The sequence below is a fragment of the Leptinotarsa decemlineata genome, unplaced genomic scaffold (genome assembly GCF_025532065.1).
Source record: "Leptinotarsa decemlineata unplaced genomic scaffold, Ldec_3_MD MMD2_tig00000251_RagTag_RagTag, whole genome shotgun sequence".
Classification (NCBI taxonomy): Eukaryota; Metazoa; Arthropoda; class Insecta; order Coleoptera; family Chrysomelidae; genus Leptinotarsa; species Leptinotarsa decemlineata.
This window is the reverse complement of record NW_027412547.1, coordinates 369,443-391,355: the sequence shown is the minus strand read 5'-3', so window position 1 is coordinate 391,355 and position 21,913 is coordinate 369,443. Positions and strand designations below refer to the sequence as shown.

Sequence of the window (21,913 nt, the reverse complement as noted above, 5' to 3'; positions counted from 1 at the left end):
GGTGCAAGTTGTTAGTACTTAGTCTGGGGCGAGTAGTGGTATTAGAATGTCTGAATAGGATGGTTTGGGTTTTGGAGGGGTTTATTTTGATGCGCCACTTGTTGCACCAGTGCTCGAAGTAGTTTATCATTGTTTGGGATTGTGTGGATTTGGACTTTGTCTCGGGTATTATATTAGACAATGGAAGTCCGAACTAGCGAAATATACCACGACACATTGTCATTGTCAAACAAACATAATGCGATTCTGTTTCCGATCTGGATTTGCAGGGAAAGCATAATAAAACTAATGGTGAATCTAAAGATTTCTTTGAGTGTCTTTGAATGTTCAAAAAAGGTGATGAACCATATACAGGTAGGTGTGTTACAGAAAAATACATAATGAACCAAATACAGGATTCAAATAAAATAAGTGAAAAAAGTTTTTATGTTGAACGGTTTTATTGAAAGAAGAAATATAATAGTGATGTATATAGTTAATGAACTCAAAACTAAAAAATTATTCGGAAGGTCCTAGGTAGCAGTCATCATACCACTCTCACCAGCAATCTACGGTATCGATCAGATAAAAAAAATAATAAAATCGTTGGGCGTATTATTCACATATTTACCCAGTTTACGCCCCAGGTGATGACTGCTACTAAGGACCTGATCAAACTTTGATGCTATGGCTTGTCGATTCATTTTTGTGGATGGCTTTCCAGCTTTCTGATAGAACGTTCCCTGAAAGTGGAGAAAATTATTTTCGAAACAACTGCTTTTATCTAAGCTTCGAATTACACAAAAGTCAGTTATTCTCAATCAGTTTAAACTCATAACTAAGCTCCCTTTTCAATTTAGTTAGGACAGGACTGGAAAAATGAAAAAATTGCATTTGTTTCCATTATATATAGGTAGTTAGTTTAAAATTTCTCTATAATATACAATTTCAATTTAGACACAAGGCAATTATATCAATATGCTTAACAAATACACATATATGAAAATTTATCATAGCTGACAAGCTGAGGACGAAAAGGAATGCTTTGATTTTGTTCTTCTTTACTATCGATAAGATGATATTCCAAAAAGTTTGCATTTGTTTTTTCTTCAGTATCCCATTATTTCTTCATCTTCTTCATCGTAGCTGTCGTCATTTCCAGGTTCACCAAGAGCATTTACAAATTCTGAAAAATATAAAACGAAAAAAGCCATCAAAATCAATTTTTCGAGCACACTATATCCTTAGCAGAACAAAAAAGCTGCTTTTGTAGTATTTCAAGAAAACGTCAAACAAAATGTCACTTTGGTGAATTTCTTCTTCTCTTTAAGAGATGCACTGCCACCTAGAGATAATTGTCCTGTCAAATACTACCTACTTCAAATCTTCAAGTGGAATTTAACCGTTAGATTTATTAAGTTCATGAACGCAAATTTTAGTGTAATTCAAATCACAAGTGATAGATTTGTTCATTACTTTTTAATGTAGTTACAATTATTTCGATAGAACTGACTCAGAATTAGCAAATTTCATTTATCACTTCGGATATTTTAATTTCAGTAATAACCATTGTATTTAACTGATTTTTGACGCAACTATTTACTGGTTATATTACAGGTACCTTCATTTCTATATCACATAGTTTGGCTATTACACCACAGATGGAAGACTAGCATACAAAATTAGTATAGTCGAAGTAACCGCTATTGTGCATAGTTAAAGCTGTCGGTGCTCTCAAAGACCAAAAAAACCAATACAGAGAAATAAAGCCGCTGCCAACTAGTCCACGTGGACTGTAGACTTGGCGGTTCGTTTTGAATGTTACTTGTTTAAAATGTGTCGTCCTTGGACAAGTACTAATAGTAATAACGAGTGTGATAGCAACGCAGACTTTTTCCTGTGTGGTGATTCCAATAGCGATGGTAAACAATGCGAAAAAGAGATACCAGTGAAAAAGATTCGGATGGATTTGAATATTGAAACAGAGAGAGTCTGTAAGAGTAAGAATCTACATCTCAAGTTTGGTTTTGAAGGAAACAAACTATTACCTATAAGCAACATCAGATTTGACCAAAATTCATTTCTCAACTGTACGTAAAATAGTCAAAAACAAACCTTATGAATGCAAGACGCGATGTGCTACGGGATTAGCAAAACCTTCAGATGTATATCTAATAAAATCAATGAAAAAAACAATATTCGACTGTTACAAAAGCAATGAGATACCTACAATTGAAATCATAAGGAAGAAATTGAATACTTCCGGCCACAATGTGAGCTGCTGTGACAAAACTCTTCAGAATTGGATAAAGAAATCAGGATTTAGATTTAAAATAATAAAGAAACGTCAAGCAGTTATGGAAAGCAGAGAAGAATAGTGGAATTGTGTAAAAAATACCTAGAACAAATAACTTAATATAGACAAAAACAATGGCAAATTTTCTATTTGAACGAAACTTGGTATGACACTCACGACACAGTTACTGAAGGGTGGACTGATGGTTCGAGAATGTATACGCCTAACATGACTGCAAATAAAGTATCGCAACAAATAATTGTGCATTGCGAAGGAAGTTAAGGATGGGTTCTGAATTCTTTGAAATTATGTGGAAGAAAACTTGAAGACCGCGATGTGGACTATCATAAGAACATGAAAGCCAATATTTTTGAGGACAGCTCATCAAAATACCGAATATACCGAATAACTATACCAAAAACCAACTACTTGAAGTTTTACAGGCAAAAACATTTGAAAAAGTGTATGCCCTTGAGAGTATTACTGATGAAGTATCGGCAGATTCCATCACATACAATGTCTGTAGATACAGATTATGTAATTGATACTTTTGATTATGAAGTGTTAATATAGAGCATTATCAACATCATTACCAATATTTACCAACAGATGTAAATACGAGATATGAATAATCATTCACAAGTAGTGTTGACTTAGCTAGATCAAATATTAATAGAAAAATAGGTCAATAAATATCGGATAGATAGGTTGGATAATTTATTATATGATTTATATCATTTTTCAAATCATAATTTAGGCTCATATCAAAAATATTACCGAGGTTTTGAAACTTGAACTTTTGAGTCCTAGTGAAAGCAAGAAAAAACAAAGTTGCTGCCATGAAAATAGAGATGGTTAGCGAAAGAATACATATGCGTCATTAATGATAGAAAATTGTGTTTTTAGTCACTGTATGCTTTTTAAATCTTGATCAAATCTGAAGTTATATGTAAAAATGACCGAAATCTGATTTCATGACATCGATAGTGTGGAATGGTTATGGTTATGAAATGGTTATGAAATGGTTATGAAATAATATTGATAAAACATATTTTTCATTCTTGTATCATTTCAAAGATAATCTCATTCGACAAAATCCTCTTGAAGTGATCATTCAAAAAAAATGAAACAATTTTAATGTCACCCAAATACAGAGGTACATTTGACTCAAAATCATTTTGAATGTTTTCTATTGTATGATGGATTGTATGAAACTGACCCAAAATCGTAATATGGGGTTTCCACTTCTAGTGAATTTTAAAATGTAACATTTCACTTTTCCACTTTACATTTTATACTGCTTGCAAGACAACTTGAACACAAAGAAACCCCTTTTTGTCAATTTTGAATTCAAGATTGTAACCCATCATTTTAATATTTCAATTTTGACAGATCTGGGATTCTTCTGAGCAGTCAGCTCGTTTGTCAACTCACCATAAAAGTCAATCCTACCATCCCCATCAACGTCAACCTCTTTGATCATGTCCTCAACTGAAATTCGAAAAAGCATTAGTTGTGCAAACTCGCAGAGTTTCGCAACTCACTCTCTTCTTCAGACAGGTCTTCTCCCAGACACTGCAGCACAGCTCTCAAATCAGAAGCGGTGATGTAGCCCCTGTTGTGCTTGTCGAAAACCCTGAAGGCGTCTCTGAGCTCCTTGTCTTCTTCTTCTCTAGACTGCACGTGGTCAGGATCTGTACCAGCGCTAGCAGACCATGCGATGTCTACAAACTCCTCGAAGCTGACGTTACCGTCACCTGAAGAAACCAAAGACTTCATTATATATTCGATCTACTGAAAATATCGTCTCTGCGAGACCACAACTTGGCGAATTTTGTATCATGACTTGGGCTTTGTCGTGACTTGGGCCAAAACTCAACTGACTCAGAAACTAAAGGTGAACGACCAAATAAAACGATGTGTGTTCGCTGAATAGGCTCGGGAGCTGTTGGTAACTGACCATAATTTTCATGAAAAAATCATCTTCAGCGATAAGGCCCATTTCTGGTCACTGATGTGAACTGTACGCTGAGATCGTGCGATTTGAGTCCAATGGACTTTTTCTTTAGGGATTTCCTTAAGTCAAATGTGTCTGCGAATAAGTACACTTACGAACACCAACTTTTATCATATATTGATATAATAAATAGAAAATAGAAAATCAACATTTCTAAATAAGAAATCAACAACCACATCACTATATTCCTACTATCACAAACTAGTGGATTACATTGAGGCAGGCGAATGCCCTGTTGGGATTTTTTGTGATCTCAGCAGGGCATTTGACTGTGTAAATCACAGAATTCTTTTGGATAAACTCTATCACTATGGTGTGAGGGGTATACCTCTGGATTGTATACGGTCATATCTTTGTGACAGATGGCAGTATGTCTCAATTAAAAAGGAGTCATCAGGGTACTTGAAAAACGACTTGGGTGACCCACAAGGGTCAGTACTTGGCCCTTTTCTATTCATAATTTACATCAATGATATTGATAAGCTCCATGTGCCAGCATCCTTCACTATGTACGCAGATGACACCTCACTTATAATTTCCGATACCCGAGAAAGTTCTATAACGGAAAATTGTGAGGAAACTTTATCCGCTGTTAATAATTGGTTCTCGGCAAATTGTCTTTTTCTGAATATTGATAAAACAAAATGCCTTAGATAACCAAGTTATGTCACGACGTTTCGATTTTTGGTATCAACAATCGTCTTCGGGAGATAACTCACTCGAAGACGATTGTGGATACTAAAAATCGAAACGTCGTGACATAACTTGGTTTGAAATCTTTTAATTTTTATTATTTTTCAATTTTTTTGTTATTAATATTTTTAATTTTTCAATTTTTTCAGCTTTTATTAGTATTTCAATTTCTATTTGTTTGGTTGTTGTTGTATGTTGTTTCTTTGTAATTTCAGTGTCTTGTTTAATGAAATTGTTGTTTTCGGTTAATCTATTTGATTTTTTGCAGGGTTATCAAATCAATTTATATCATATTAGACAATGGAAGTCCGAACTGATGAAATACACCACGAAACATTGTCAACCACCTTAAAAAAACTTAGAATAACTCAAAATGTCCCAAACTTCAGGGCTCCAGTAATATTTAATTCGATCCCGGAAAGCATAAATAATAGTAGCTCATTTTCCATTTTAAAACGAAATCTGAAAGATTTTCTAGTGCAAAATTGCTTTTACTCCATAGTTCAATTTTTAGGGGATATTTATTATTTTTTTCTCATCTATTTATGTACTTATTTGCTTTTGATTATCTGTTATATACATATGTATAACCGTTTGTATGTTTTTTATGCGGTGTTTGCTATTCGTTTGTTGATGGTATATGCACTTTGTATGAAACCCTTCCTTTGACTTTTTCCATGCAGCCTGTACTGTCTCAAGGAAATAAAATCATATTATTATCATTATTATTAAGCCACAAACCATCGCAAAGCCAACATAACCCAAGCCATCGATCAAATTCAGCCTGATTTATGTGCCAGAAAATTAGACGTTTCGAGTACCCCTCACTTAAAGAAGTCGTGGTGGCACTCTAGTACTAGACACATTGTCTGGTCAAGGCTAATAGGGCTTGTCTGCTATCGGTGCAGACACACATAATGGCATCAACAGGTTTTTGGAACCAATAAATAATTTCGATATTATCTCACACATACACTTTGTTTCATTTAAATCTAAAGATAGAAAGCGCCTAATGAAAGACCCTATACATATGTAATCATGTCTGGTTTCAGCCCCACGTCTGGCCAGCATCAGTGCTACCTCACTCAGCCACTAAGAGTTCCCTTACCATCTATATCCACTTCTTGTAACATCTGCTGCAGCTCTTCAGTGCGAGCAAACTGTCCTAGAGACCTCATCACACGCCCTAGCTCCTCTTTCGTAATGCTGCCGTCGCCATCTTTGTCGAAAAGTCTGAATGCTTCGCGGAATTCTGGAAATAAAAACAAATCTCAGTAGTGATAAATGTGTTTTTTCCAGGAAATACATTTTTGTTAAAACAATTTTTTGAAAGAATCAACAAAATATTGGTTGTTGTTTTCGGAACTATTCTTCCTCATCGGTGTTTACAGTATTGTCCACATTTTCCCTCACGAAGAAGACATATATGGGAGCTGCAGGGAAATCATTCCTAAAATATCAGAGATGAACAAGGCTCCAAAGTTTGACATTTGTATATCGTCTATATACAAAGATATTAGCATATATACAAAGGTTTGGCTTTGTAACTGACCGCTTTTATAGATCTCGTTTATCTTTCGAGGACTAGATATTCGAGGACTGAATTCTCTGTCGTTCCTGTAGATGGCGTCTGCGTAAGCTGACCTTTAGAAACAGCTATGCCTGCATGTTTCAGCGTAGCTCTGATGTCTGTTTTGATGTATATCTGCTATTGAATCATAGATGCGTTGTGTTTGGGCTCTGGTTTTCAACCTTATGCCTTGCAGTGAAAGCTACAGTGAAATACAGAAGTCGATTCTCCCTCATCTTCCCTCAAGAAGACGACATCTATGGAAACGACAAAGAACTAATTACTAAGATATCAGAGATGAACGAGGCTCCAAAGTTTGTCCTTTGTATATTAGACAATATACAAAGGTTTGGTCATTATCTAAAATCCTTAGACAATGGTTTGGCCCAGTAACTGACCGTTTTGAGGGGTCTCGTTTATCTATGATAAACGGCGTCTGCGCAAGCTGACCTTTAAGGTCAGCCATGCATGCATGGTTCAGCGTAGCTCCACTGATGTCTGTTTTGATGTATATCTGGTCTTGAATCATAGATGCGTTGTGTTTGGGCTCTGGTTTTCAACCTTATGCCTTGCAGTGAAAGCTACAGTGAAAGACAGAGGATGAATCTCCTTGGCGGTCGATATCGAAGCGATAACCTTCCCTTAAGAAAACAACATCTATGGAAACGACAGAGAATTAATTACTAAGATATCAGAGATGACCAAGGCTCCTAAGTTTGTCCTTTGTATATTAGTCTATATACAAAGATTTGGTCATCGTCTAAAATCATTAGACAATGGTTTGGCTTAGCAACTGACCGCTTCGAGAGTTCTCATTTATCTTTGATATATGTCGTTCCCATAGACGGCGTCTGCGCAAGCTGACCTTCAAGGTCAGGCGTGCATGGTTCAGCCTAGCTCCACTGATGTCTGTTTTGATGTATATCTGGTCTTGAATCATACATGCGTTGTGTTTGGGTTCTGGTTTTCAACCTCATGTCTTGCAGTGAAAGCTGCAGTGAAAGACAAAGGACGAATCTCTTTGGTGGTTGATATCGAAGCGATAACACCTCCCCTCAAGAAGACGACATCTATGGGAACGACAGAGGACTAATTACTGAAATATCAGAGATGAACGCGGCTTCAAAGTTTGTCCTTTGTATATTAGTCTATATACAAAGGTTTGGCTTTGCAACTGACAGCTTTGAGAGAACTTGTTTATCCTTGATATTCAAGGATTAAGTTCCTGCCTATCCTATAGATGTCTTCTTCATAAAAAGAGATGTCATCACCTTTGTCCACTCAGGCTTGTTTTTCGAGGACACTGATGAGACCTATGGCGGTTCAAAACAGTGCTATCTGGTGTTGGATCATAAATGCGTTGTGCTTAGGCTCTGAAAACAATTGTTGAAGAAGTGGATGATAGTAACTAACCTTTCATCTGACTTTTGGAGACTGAAGAGTGTCTTATGGAAAAGCTTTGGTTCCTTCCATAATCTGCAGGCCTAGGATCTTCTGTGATAGATCTTTCTTCGGTTTCATTCTGGAACGTTATGTTCCCGTTCGATGGCACTTCAGCTTGACTCGTCTGACGAGTCTGCAAAAAAACATGAAAAACCTCAGACGGGTTCACCTATGGTGAAATTTAATCATTTTTCAGATATTTCTTTCACGCCAGGTTACAAAATTTGAAAATGGTTATTGCACATATCGCGCCAGCAAAAATAGAATCAGTTGGAAGTAAATATAATTCACTGTTGATGAAATAGAGTTTTCATAGATCTCTTTTGAGATTGTGACTATCTGATGGCATATAATTTGAAATTTAGGAAAAACCCCATTAGTTGAGCTGTCTTGTAAGTTTTAAGGATTTTGAAAATGGTTACAATTGCCAGACTGAGTCATAGCCGGTGAGAAGCCCCCCTCAAGGTGTGCAGTAGATGTGTAGAAATCTGTTATCAGTCTGTTAGATTATTCGAGCCGTAAACGTAAAATTGCAAATAAAAGTTCCTATTCCTTTTTTCCTAATACTTTCTTTGTCATACACCGATCCAAACTTTACGCAGATATGAATTCTCCCACCGGCCAAAACTCAGAAAATTACTTGTCTGAGAAAAACAAAGCACATGAGTGATATTTCCATTTTGTGTTTCACATAATTTGTTCTTTTGAAGTTCATTGAGACACCTGGAAAAAAAGGAGAATCAGAGAAAACGTAAATTTAAAAATTGGTGGGAGCGACAATAATTGTTTTGACACTGAATGGACGATATAATCATAAACAGATAGTGAATGATACATCAAAGTGTAGACTATGAGCGCGACGAATTAACAAATGTGTGTTTGTCAGATTGAGACTCATATGATGACATATAATTCGAAATTTAGGAAAACCCTCATTAGTTAACCTGTCTTGCATAGCGATGTCTTTTGAGGATTTTCAAAATGGTTATATTTTTATGTATTGGAAAAGTTGAGGAAGCTAAGAAAAACAAACCACATGAATGATATTTTCATAACCGTGGTTTTCATCATTCGTACTTTTCGAAGTCCACTGAAACACCTGAAAAAAATAGCGCAAAATAACTCTTATTTGATCATCGAATTTGAATTATCATTGGTGAAGTTTGATGTGCACCTGAATCAGAAGAAAAAGTAAATTTAATAATCAAATGGCAAAATTTTGCAACACAAAATATGTCACAATATTTTAATCTCATCAAAGAGTTAAAAAATCACAATTGGAAGGCTAGAGAAAGGTGTATGTTTGAATTTTTGTGCATTTTCCTTTCACAATTTGGGAAAAATCAAAAAAAATATATTGGCAGAATTTTTCATGTTTCATGGAAACTTGAACTTGTAGTTCACGTTGATAAGCTACTCAATCATCTTTTCTTGGGTAAGAATATCGAATTGATCAGTAACTTACCGTATGACCGAAGAATGTAAACACGGGTTTTCGGGTTTTTTGACCATGATCTGCAGGTCTTTATACCTGACGTTTTGCCTACTTCTGCCGTAGACATTATCAAAAGCGATGAGGTAACAATCGAAGAGCTCGGTTAGTTCTCAACGCAGAAATTCGAGTAGTTCTCAACGGTCGAAGTGATTGAGTTGTTCTCAACGTAGAAACTACAATGTTAGAATTTGTCTCTGGTTTTATATTATCATAGACGGGCGTCTCTCGTTTTCTCTTAAATGGATTACCTGACCTTGTTTATGTGCAATTAAGGAGAGGTAGCTAGAGGCAATGGACATCAATAAAATCTGGCTAACCGTTCTTAAATGTACACAACTTCAGTACTTTGACCGCTACCTCATCGCCTTTGGTAATGTCTATCGCAGAAGTAGACGAAACGACAGGCTTGAAAACCTGCAGACCACGGTCAAAACACCCAGAAAATAACTGGGACATATTTTACCGCAAGCAAGTTTTCTCAATTTCCATCGTGATGTTTCGGAGAGGAAAACATGCTTCCATAATAAGAATGCAAAAAGTCAATCATACACAGCAATTATTTCTATTTCTCGTTGCCTTTGCATTCACAACTTTCGAATCAAGTCAAAAATTTTTCACGTTATTAGTTTTCATTATTATCAGCTAGAAATAAATGAACCAACACTTAAATGTTTCTTTATCGTCACGGAATAATGGGTAATGTTCCAATTTGTTTCCTCAGTCAATATCTGGTATACTGATTTCAATGTTGGAAAACAGTATATTTTGACGTGGAAGTGAAAAATTGTCTTCCACATTTTTGGTTGGAAAACATTGATTTGTTTACAGATTACAATGGAACTATAACCTTTTTTCTCATAAAATTTTCCTTAGGAATAGACCAATCCTACACTGATGTTATAAACTTCTTGATATGATGGCTTATTCCATCATTTTTTCTGCAGTTTCTCAATTCATATCTTCGCTTACAAAACTTGTCGTCACTATTATACCGAGATCATGATTAAATCTAACTCAAACATTAACAAAAATCATTAATACTATCAACACTAGTTCAAAAAGTGAACGAGATGATACTCCGCATGAGTTCATTTTCGAACTGCTTAGAATTTCCTGTAAAAAGTATGTTCTACAAAAACAACAACAAAAACAATGGAGACATGTGTGGTGCGTATGAAGGGTTTAACAAAAATCAATACATTTCACACATCTGAGCATACCTATGTGGTTTTATTTCATAAATTTGTTATATCTGGTGGATTTATCAGCGGATCAAATGATCTGTCGGAAAAGTACACTCAAAAATTATGCTTTCTGTCGATTACTTGATTTAATCACCTGATAACTTCTTGGTTTTTGATGTAGAATTGAATATCATCTCCAATATTACTGGAGTTTTTTCCCAACACCAAATCGTTATTTTTAACACCTCGACACGTGTTTCGATCACCAAGTGATCATCTTCAAAGAGGAAGATTAAAACTAGAAACTAATGCAAAGGCAACCCTATTTATGCTATATAGGTATCCCATACAGGTAGACCATCCAGGCGTACCACCCATACAGTTATACCAACCTAAATTAATTTTACAATTTTGCCTTATCTATTATTTTACAATATATGTTTATATAAAACAATTTTCAGCTATATAAAAATCAATTTCACAATATTGCCTATCCAAATTTATTTTTGCAATGTGTCCTTATGTAGTAATCAGTAAACCCAACAATATTATTTTATTTTGACCAGCTATATAGTATGCTCTTTGGTATAGATCCGTCATCGTTATTCATAATATTATTGTGTTTACTTATTTCTACACTCTCATAGGCATCTAGTTGCCTGTTGTTGTTAACTAATCTCAATGAACTGAAGTCTATGGAATGGTTTTGTTGCAAAATATGATGGGCGACTGCTGATTTTTCAGGCCTTCCATATTTTAAGTGTGCTATGTGTTCCTTTTCCGAATTCTCGACTTTGTCTTTTGGACTTCCCAAAAGGCTCTGTAGTGTATGACTTGTTTTAAAAACTACCTTCATAACTAGTTCCTTGAAAATATTTTGAAAGTCCCTCGTATATTGGTGGTATATGGAACTGAGATGTATTTATCTTGGTTTTTGTCCTTTCTGAAAGTCGAGATTTCGTTCATTCTTAACCTAAACTTCTTCTTCCTTATTATGTCATCTATAATACCCCTCGAGAAACCGTTAGTGGCTACTATTTCCTGTATTGTACGTCTTTCTTTTGTGAACCTATCATGTGTTAGAGGGAAAGTCAAAAGACGATGCACTAAAAAATTCAACCCAGCACGTTTGTGCTGTCCACAGTGATGTTAATTGTCAGGAATATACCTGTGCTTGTTTGTTTTCTAAATATATCGTATTCTAACCCTCCATATTGGCCATATTACCAAAACGTCAAGAAATGGTAGTTGTCCCTTATTTTCTAACTCATACGTGAATTTTATTGATGCACATCTATTATTTAAAATGGAAACAAAGTCGTCAATATTCGATTTTTTGGTATCAAATATCGCGAAAATATCATCCACATACCTCAGCCAAATCCTAGGAAAATACTTCGACTTTTCTTTGGTTTCCATTTCGAATCTGCTTATGAACAGGTCTGCCAGGTAGGGGGACAAGGGGTTTCCCATGGCTCTTACACATGATAGGTTCACAAAAGAAAGACGTACAATACAGAAAATAGCAGCCACTAACGGTTTCTCGAGGGGTATTGTAGATGACATAATAAGGAAGAAGAAGTTTAGGTTAAGAATGAACGAAATCTCGACTTTCAGAAAGGACAAAAACCAAGATAAATACATCTCAGTTCCATATACCACCAATATACGAGGGACTTTGGAAAGATTTTCAAGGAACTAGGTATGAAGGTGGTTTTTGAAACAAGTCATACAGTACAGAGCCTTTTGGGAAGTCCAAAAGACAAAGTCGAGAATTCGGAAAAGTCTGGAATTTACGAAATTGAATGTAAGGACTGCTATGCAAAATATTATGGACAAACAAAAAGATCTATTAAAGTAAGCACACATAGCACACTTGAAATATGGAAGACCTGAAAAATCGGCAGTCCCCCATCATATTTTGCAACAAAACCATTCCATAGACTACAGTTCATTAAGATTCGTTAGACAAGTTAACAACAACAGGCAATTAGATGCCTATGAGAGTATAGAAATAAGTAAACACAATAATATTATGAATAACGATGACGGACCTATATCAAAGACCAAAGAGCATACTTTATAGCTTGTTAAAATAAAATAATATTGTTGGGTTTACTGATTACTACATAAGGACACATTGCAAAAATAAATTTGGATAGGCAATATTGTTAAATTAATTTTTATCTAGCTGAAAATTGTTTTATATAAACATTGTATTTTGCTTGTATTTTTTTTGCTCTGAAAACATAAGTAAGTAAACTCTTCCTCATATCTACTCACGCTATAAAAATTATTATGTCTGGGGCACAAGTTGTGGAAAATACTTCTAACACGAACCATTTCAAATCTTCACCAAACTGAGATGAAAAACTTCGCAAGTGATGAGAGATTCAATTTTCTGTGCGGATAAAACAGGAAAACTAAAGACGATTCTTTTTTTATGGGTTTTTTAATGAGGAGTAGATGCATTGAGAAGAATTCCAAGTATCGCAAACCGTATTTGCTTATATTATGATATTGTGGTTTTCACAACCATTAAAAATCAATTTGAATACATATGATGAATCACCAACTTGGATATTTGCACTTTTAATGAACAAATTGAAGGTCAGGGGTAACCAATAATGTGGTCAAAATATTGTAAAGTATATGTGAATCTCCTCCAATGAAACTGAGTTGTATTGTTTTCGTACAAAACCACCCATACATGGGATTCCGTGCTATTTATATCCTGCTGTAGTGGAGCCATTACCATTTGAAACTGGTGAATAAACGTTTTGGAGTGAGCCAATCCTGAAATATTCTGCCAGAAGTTCATAAATCTTCTTGCCATCCAGTGTTCAATTTTTGTTTGGCAAAGCCAAAAGCCATGCCAATGACAGGTTCTGGTCAGATGAAGCTGTTTTCAGCACCCTCTTTTGCAAGGGAGTCATTAGCCTCAATGCCTTCCAGGCCAGTATGGCCAAGAATCCAAGCCAGAGACAATCTGTTAAGTCTTCCTATCAAGGAGAGTCGTTTTTGGCAATTTGCTGCCAATTTAGACATTGCTCTGTAGGAGCCAGAAGCTTTCAAAGCCGAAAATATTTTTATTGACTTGTGTGTGAGGTTGGGTTCTTCCAATCTCTCTGCACACAACTTAATAGCGTAAATTTCCGCTTGAAATACAGTCACATAGGCTCCTAGGCAGGTTGATATCTCTGTCCTGAGTCTGCGACTGAAAACATCTGCGCCAGAACCGGAAGGTGAACCAACAAGTATCTGCTCTTAATATTTCCTTCTCCCGGAGTATCCAGTCCTCTCTTCTTGAGCGTTCCAGCTGAGTCTTTTATCAAGGACAATACCAAGATAGTTCACCTCTGTTCCAAATAGAATGACCTCACCATTGAGGAAAACTGGCGTTAGATCACCCAACTTTCTCCTCCTGGTGAAGGGGATTATCACAGTTTCGCTGGGGTTGCTAGCCATCTGCTCCCTCAGGCACCAACTGTGAACAACGTGCAACGCGCTTTGGAGGATATTATAAGCTACCCTTCCCGACGTGGACCTTGCCAAGATGACAAGGTCATCTGCGTAAGCTTGCAGATCTACTTTTCTTCTATCGAGGGCATCAAGACTATTCATCAGGAGCGACCACAGAAGGGGAGATAGTACCCCACCTTGAGGGTAGCTCCTGGTGACCTTGAACGTAATGGTCTCGCCTTGAAGAGTCGTAGTTGCAGTTCTGTTTACCAGCATGGCATAGACCCAGCCAGAGACGATCCTATATATTTAGGTAGTGCCTTTAATATCAAGAAATACAGCAAGCCCAAAAAAATAAACCCTCATAGGTTAGGTTAGGTAGTAAGGGTGTTGATGAAAATGCGGAAAAAAAAGCATTTTTATCACTACTACATTCCTCAATTTCTCTTGTGCGTTTTTTGGTTCAAATAACAACAGCAGATAAGTGTACAAAAAGAATTTATTCAAACGTTCATTGATTCAGTTCGGTTGCTTTTGAAATTATTTCAACTTTACTGTAAAAATGGTTTATTCCATTCCTGGTGTAGCATATTAGGTAGTCATATCGTAGGGCCACTTTTTATTCCTGGGAATTTAACTGGTGAGGTCTACCTGAACATGCTTGAAGATACAATTGATCCTCTCGTAACTAAAATAATTGAAAATGACCAAAATCATAATGATGATCGGCTTCATTTCCAGCAAAATGAAGCACCTCCTCACATGTTGCTCCGGTAAGAGAGTTTTTAGATGACCTGTTTCCTGGACGGTGGATTGGAAGGAGAGGCCCCATCGAATGACCTGCCAGGTCACTTGATTTATCGCCTTTAGACTTTCTCCTTTGGGGACACTTGAAAAATAAATGTTTTGCTATGCAGCCCGAGTCCATAAAAGATCTTCACCAACGAATTACAGCAGAGTGCAGAAGTATAACACCTGATATGCTACAGAATGTTAGGAATAGATTCGAACAAAATCTGTATTATTGTATGGAAGCAAATGGGTCACATTTTCAGCACTTGCTGAAGTAGGATTCTACTAAGTCAATCATACATTTCAAAGTACTGGGTTGTAGTTGTTTTTCTTCATAATACCTACATGTTTGAGTGAAATACAACAAATTAGGTATCATTGGAAAGATAATTTTGTGCCCTTTCAAATGATATATCACTCGACCCCACTTTCCATTCAAAATTTTAGGGTTGTTACTCACCCTCGCTAGGGGGTTAAAGGCACATGTAGAAAAATACATCTAAAATGTGTCCCCCTCAAAAGCAAAATCGACCTGTCCGAGCATTTTTGCGTTAAGTTACAAAAAAAGGAGAAAAGCAAGGTGCATACTTTTCGTTGGACCACTCTGTATGAATAGTACTTACAGTTAATGATTAATTCACTTAATATTACTTTTCTATATTTATGTTCTTATGTGATGTTCTGAACCACCAATATTTTATTCTACCTAGCAGTTAAGTTTTATTTCAAATGATCACTAATAATTGTATATTATCTTTCACTTTTGTACCCAGTACAGAGTGCATCTGCACTCTTTCTGACCTCTCATAAATGTATTAATTGTATGCATAACATGATTAAATAAATTATGTCTGTCTGTCTGTCTATACTGTATCAACCTGCATTTTTCCGGTCATAGAAATCAAATACAAGGTCGGAATAAGATTGTATTGATGTACTTTAATGGAAGGTATGGAAAAGCAAATGGAAATGTGTTACAAAGTTTCGAAACTCAAATTTCTACTCACCATCAGGTCCTTGATTTGGCTCACGAGGGGTGAGCTGGAAAAAAAATTGTTCACCGCGGAAAACAATTTGCCCTCGAATTTCGCCACGTTTCGACAGTTCTGGAACCCGGCTGGAATCTGAAAATTTGCAGGTTGGAAATGCTTCTACTTAACTAAAATTACTTCCATTCAATTCTCATCATGATACTCCTGTATGTTATGAATAGAAATTTGCATGTAATGTGTTTTACTTGTCATTAGTGATCAATGATGGAATACGATAAATGATGATCATTGTGTGGATCATTTATTGTTCGTGTTGTTTCGATGTTCAATTATATTTTTATCACTCATATCCTTAATATAATGAGGTCTTCAATTAAAGTTATGGCTCTTATAATATAAGTGACTAATTAATTGTATAATCATAACCAGTTGATTACTACACTTGTATTACACATCTCTTCCTTGTTTATAAACTGATCATTATATTGTAAACTGTATCTTTAGTGATAGGAATCTATTACAAAGTGTTAACATTCTAGATCGCTATCATTCATGAATAGTTTTATTTATTATTCACTCAATAAGATTAGATATATTCTAATGAGAGGGCAGTATACGTGCATACATATACAACGTGACTCACGGTCGATGGTAGGTTAGACGTTTCTGGAAAACGCAAAGCATGATTTTTCTGAAAGTTTCACCTCTCACATTTCCTTACCTGTTCTATCGATCTAAAATATTTTCAGCATTGCGCCGTTGCCACTTCTATCAAAAAGTCCTAGCAATTAATTTTTTTAAATAGAACACCCCGTATATTAATACATTTTTGGAACCGCTCTAGTATTTTAATACTTTTTTGTTAATAATGTCCTATACCTGTCTCTATCTGTTTTCGAGATAAAAAATAAAGTGTGCTAAATATGGTCCAAAACATAGCATTAATTGAAATTAAGTACATCAGTACTCTCAATTCATGAAAAGCTGATATTTTGATGATAGTTTGGACAAACTCGAAATATTCAAATAACACCAAAAAATCGACTCCATATCATACAGGGCGTGCTAAAATTACTATTATTTCCATTGTGCATAAAAGTAGTCGAAAGTTCATTTTTTCAAATGAAACTCCCTGTATATTACTCAATAAACTGAAAGATGGTGAAAAATGCTTCAAGATGATATACATGTCTCTACACCTAAATCGTCAAGTTTTCTTAATAAAGTCGTTTATTTTGTAATGATTCAGTTCTTTTTGAGTTGTAATTACTTTTTGTTATTTTGATCAAGCTTCGGTAGATTTCACTATATCTATTAAAATACTGCATGAAACCTAAATTCGATGTAAATTTTTTTATTGTACGCAAGCATCTCAGATTCTTAGCAGAAATTTTCAAACCTCTCGAGATCCACGGCTTTTTATTCTTTATTTTCAGTTTTCGTAATGGAAAGCATTCGTTGAAATTATTTGCTAAGATTTCTTGAAACATGGTAATAGGATCTGAAGCAGTTGTTATATGATTTCAATCGGTTTGTTCACATTTCAGTCTGAATTTGTGATAATTATTTTCGCTATAGATTCTACCTTCTCTAAATTTCATATTGTTTTTCTCTCTATCAAGTGAGAATTCGAAATGAATTGCTTCATGATCAGATAAGCCTGCAGGAATAACTAATGTGGATTTGTGTTCAGCAAAATTAGAACAAATATAGTCAATAATTGTAGAGGACGTACGTGATATTCTAGTAGGTTCGTCAATATGCATTTCTAGGTTGAGGCTAATATATACAAGTTGTTTTTCTTATTATGAACTATTGAAAATTCGAATTCACCCACAACCAACATATTTTCATACTTGTGAACAACTAATGGATAGTCATTTGACATTTTTTCATGTATTTTTTCCGTGTTAGGAATCACACGTTAAAAGGTAAGACCTCGTTAGTCCTTAGCTCGCACAAGTTCTCAACTTTTGAGAGTTGTCGTTCGTATGGGAGCGACAGCTGATTAACGGAAAAACAGATTTTGAACAGATTTTTTGAACAGATTGAAAAACATAAGGGTGGTATTTGTTGAACGCAGGGGGTGAAGTTTCGAGTATGATTTCCCTATCAGAATTAGTCCCCCTAAAAATCAAAATAGACGTGTTCTTTGAAATTTTCGATTATACGTCTGTTTCTGACTTACAGGGGGGGGTCAAGTTTTCGTTGGATCGCCCTGTATAATAATAAAATCACTATTAGGTTTATTCAAATGTGTTGTCGGTTTTTTTGAGTCTACTTTGAACTGTTATATCTCAATGAATACATATTTAATTTAATCGAAATAAGCGTCATTTGTATCAGTGCAGTTTTGCCAACGTAACTCAAAAATTTTGTGCTCGGTCCAGTCATCCAGTTCAGTCATCACCTGAAAACGATTATGAATACTAACAATCGAAAAGTCGTGAAATAACTTGGCTAGAAATCTTTCAATTTTTATTTCATTTCAATTGTTCACTTTTCGATTGTTGCTTGTATTTTATTTTATTGTAATTTCACTCCAGGGTTTCTTTGCTCATAATAATTGTTATTTTCAGCTATTCATTTCAATTTTATTGATTCTTTCAGTGATTGCAAATCATTTAATATCTTATCAGACAATGGAAGTCCTAACTAATGAAATTAACCGCGAAATGTTGTCCACCACCTTCAAACAAACAACAAAAGTTACCCTTAATAATCATTTAAATTAATACTCACAAACAGTTGTATCGAAAACAACCACTCAGACAAGATTACTTTGCGCTACCCCTTCACTTACACTATTAATTCAACTTTCTGGTAAACACTGCAGAGGTGTGTCGATTTTCATCCCTTCCACGATCTTTCCCGGTTTTCCAGATTTTCCGAATTATTGAAAATGATGTCGCATTGGAGAGAAATCCGCGATATTTTACGAGATTCTGCTATCCTCAAGGTGGATGTTTCGCCGTGGTTATGGTTTGCCATAAATTGATACCTTGGAAATTTCAGAGGACAGGGTTGGCCTCTAGAAACGAACAAAGGAACAAATAATGAAAGCACCAATAAAATGAATCGGGTTGATGAAGGTTATTTATTTCATATTTATTTATTTATTTTACACACTATTCTACAGGATGAACCCACTTACAGAATAGGGAAAACGGTGGCATTTACAAATATTTTCTGAATTTGAATAGATCACCATTATTGAACTTATTTTCTTAAAAACCGAGAAAGAATAACTATTATTGATGTAAGATGTCAAAATACTTTTCAAGGTGTCCTCAAAAAATATCCTAGAGAATCAAAGAATGGTAACTTTTCAATTGGGATACCCATAGACATCCCTCGTATGATTTGACGTCCCTTATGGCTTCCAAAATGTTTATCGTGCTATCTGGGATGTTTAGGGGCGTAGCTCTATATTTTTGAGCAATTATTCACTAAAGTCAAATTCAAGCCTAATAAGGCACTGGAAGTGGCTGAGGTGTATATAAATATCTAGTTCGGAATCCTGTTCTGAATTTGACGTGATTGTACCAAGACATATTGGTACCCCACGAACGATATTTAGTTCCTCCTCTGTCACTTTCTTGAAGAAAACACATCTCAGGGTTTTCGTAACCAATAAGAAAAAGCGATGTTGCAATACTGAAAACTATCAAATGCTGGATGTTTTGGATAAATATGCATCTGATGAGTTCATTGCTAAGCTAATTTTGACTGTATCATCATGCATACCTTTACTTACAGTTGCTGTGATCATTGAGGTCGGAATCTTACACATTTATCATATAACAACCTCAATATAGACCAATCAAATGTATGCCATTATGGAAGTAGTAGATTACTTTCCAGAGGGTTTCCCAAAACAGAGTTTTGGCAACCTAGCTAGAAAATGTTTTTGATTCTTCAGTTTAGCAGTCAAACAAAATAGTTCGTATTCAATTCGGCCCCACGTCCGAACCTTGCATCACCCCCAGCAGTTACATTCTTGTTGAACCCTCTCAAAATTCCGAGCCCGATCCTGTCCATCGCGGAGATGAATATTGACGCAGTCTGGTCCAGGGGCTGCTGGATGTGTCGCGCTTGCGTCAATCCGTCTCGAGTTGATGCTCGTTTGTTTAACTGTCGAATCAACAGTGTGATAATGATTTATGGGGGTAATTGAGTGAGTCACGAGGATGTCAGGGAGGAGGAGGGGGAAGGCGAAGATGATGGGATAACTTGCCGGCGGAAGTGGCAAGGAATGAGACAGAAAACCTGAAGAATGTAAACAGGGGTTATCAGAAAGACAAATGGACATTTTTTTCTCAGTGTTGTCGATGAAGTTGGGCCTAAAATGAAAATATGCTGCAGTAGTTAATTTCAGCAAACATTATTTGAAAAGTTTCATGAAGACTTTATGAAGGTCTATATATTCCACAAAAAACTGAGCAAGCTAACACACTAATTGGAAACCGATTATTGGTATAAATAATACATATCATTTAGTGGAAAACATTAAAAACATAACTTTTGCAAAATCCCCTTCTAATGCGTCTTTGATGGAAGACTGATGTTTTAACAAAACAGTAGCCCAGAACAACTTAGGTGTGGATATCGATAATAAACTTACCTGGAAGTTCCATGTTGATAGTATCAAAATGAAGCTCAGTATATATATATATATATATATATATATATATATATATATATATATATATATATATATATATATATATATATATATATATTATATATATATATAGAGGAGAAGGTAATCGTTGCTGACTAGTTAGGAATGGAACCAACAAATAATGGGGCTAAGCAGCAAATGAAAGAGTACTCTTTAAAGTTTGTCCAAGCTTTCGGAAATTTAATAAATTGTTTCCATCATCAGGGATGCTACAATTTATGGGTGTAAGTAATATTAATAAATAATTATGAATGGTTAGACTTACAACTTTTTGAGGATGTTTCATACGATGGTTATGTAAAATATTGGACACAACATGATGGATGAACATTGATACAATACATTTATAAAACTGGTTAAAGGATGTCTAATATTGGATAAAATATTTGTGAAAAACGTTACAGTTTAAAATTATTTTGAAGGAAGAATAATGTCACATGTCGAAATTTCACAAAACATTAATTTGGAAGGATTGACAGATAGTTGACATGACATATGTCAGTGGTTCTAGTGATAAAAGCTGTTACCAACTTTGACTTGTAAAGAATTATTTTTGGAAATTTCTACCTGTGCAGCTTTTTTTTTAAGTGAATGTAGGATAATAACATTTGGATTAAAGTATAAAGTACATTATTCTATTAATGCTAGATTGGGTGAATTCATTGAAACATTGTTATATGGATTTTTATCTAACGTCAAAAGATAGGAATATATCTCACTAAGATGATTAATATCTGTTTTTTTGTTGATGCAATTTTTATTTTCAGCAATGAAGGCCATTTCAAGGAAGGACCTTTTTGTTAAATGTGTTTCACTAGCTAAGACCTTAGTGGCATCAAAATTCATATGGTGGTCAAATTTATTGACATGTTCAGCTAGAGCACATCTTTCAGGATGGTGTCTACAATCGCTAAAGAAAAGAAGAAGTCCCAAAATTGTGCCTTGTGGTACCCCAAACCAATTTTTTTGATTTTCGACCAACAGTTTCCGTTATTTATTTAACTCTATTCAAGTCCATATCGATTACTACACTTGACCAACTGGATCATGTATTCTCATGTGTAAAAGTGAAAAAAATCTCGTCCGTTTGTTGAAATCCTTCATTTCTGAGGCAACATTAGTTGATTTAATTTTCACACTTTCTTACAAACATTCTCATTTAATTATATTAATCACTTACCGGTATAGTTCCCACTGCACAGCGTCTTCTTGAGAAATATACATACACTGGAGTCGATTTTAAAATTTACCTCCTTTTTATACAAGACGCAATGCCACAAATTCAATAATGATTATCTGTCCGTGT

The 21,913-nt window shown here is 35.2% G+C and overlaps 1 protein-coding gene across 5 annotated transcripts; it reads right to left on the bottom strand.

Moving 5' to 3' along the window:
• Positions 1-872: 872 nt before the first annotated feature.
• On the bottom strand, positions 873-21,892 carry LOC111513299 (neo-calmodulin). 5 transcript variants are annotated; one of them, XM_074173435.1, is made up of 8 exons: positions 21,788-21,892; positions 18,666-18,954; positions 15,939-16,055; positions 7,969-8,131; positions 6,094-6,237; positions 3,820-4,032; positions 3,710-3,766; positions 873-1,165 (listed from the first exon to the last, which is right to left on the bottom strand). In XM_074173435.1, the coding sequence occupies exons 3-8, from the start codon at positions 15,939-15,941 to the stop codon at positions 1,089-1,091; spliced, it is 657 nt and encodes a 218-aa protein (XP_074029536.1). In that variant the 5' UTR covers positions 15,942-16,055; positions 18,666-18,954; positions 21,788-21,892; the 3' UTR covers positions 873-1,088. The 5 variants fall into 5 exon arrangements, with proteins under 5 accessions (XP_074029536.1, XP_074029535.1, XP_074029534.1 ...); XM_074173434.1 differs by having other exon boundaries at positions 18,727-18,954; XM_074173433.1 differs by lacking the exon at positions 18,666-18,954 and having other exon boundaries at positions 21,788-21,890.
• Positions 21,893-21,913: the final 21 nt, after the last annotated feature.

Excerpts from the sequence above, each read along its gene's own strand:
- LOC111513299 (XM_074173431.1), bottom strand. The coding sequence starts at position 13,020 with ATGGTTCGTGTTAGAAGTATTTTCCACAACTTGTGCCCCAGACATAAT. Across the intron at positions 6,238-7,968 it reads CTCCAAAAGTCAGATGAAAG|AATTCCGCGAAGCATTCAGA; the intron begins GTTAGTTACTAT and ends TTTTATTTCCAG. Across the intron at positions 4,033-6,093 it reads ACAAGAAGTGGATATAGATG|GTGACGGTAACGTCAGCTTC; the intron begins GTAAGGGAACTC and ends TGGTTTCTTCAG.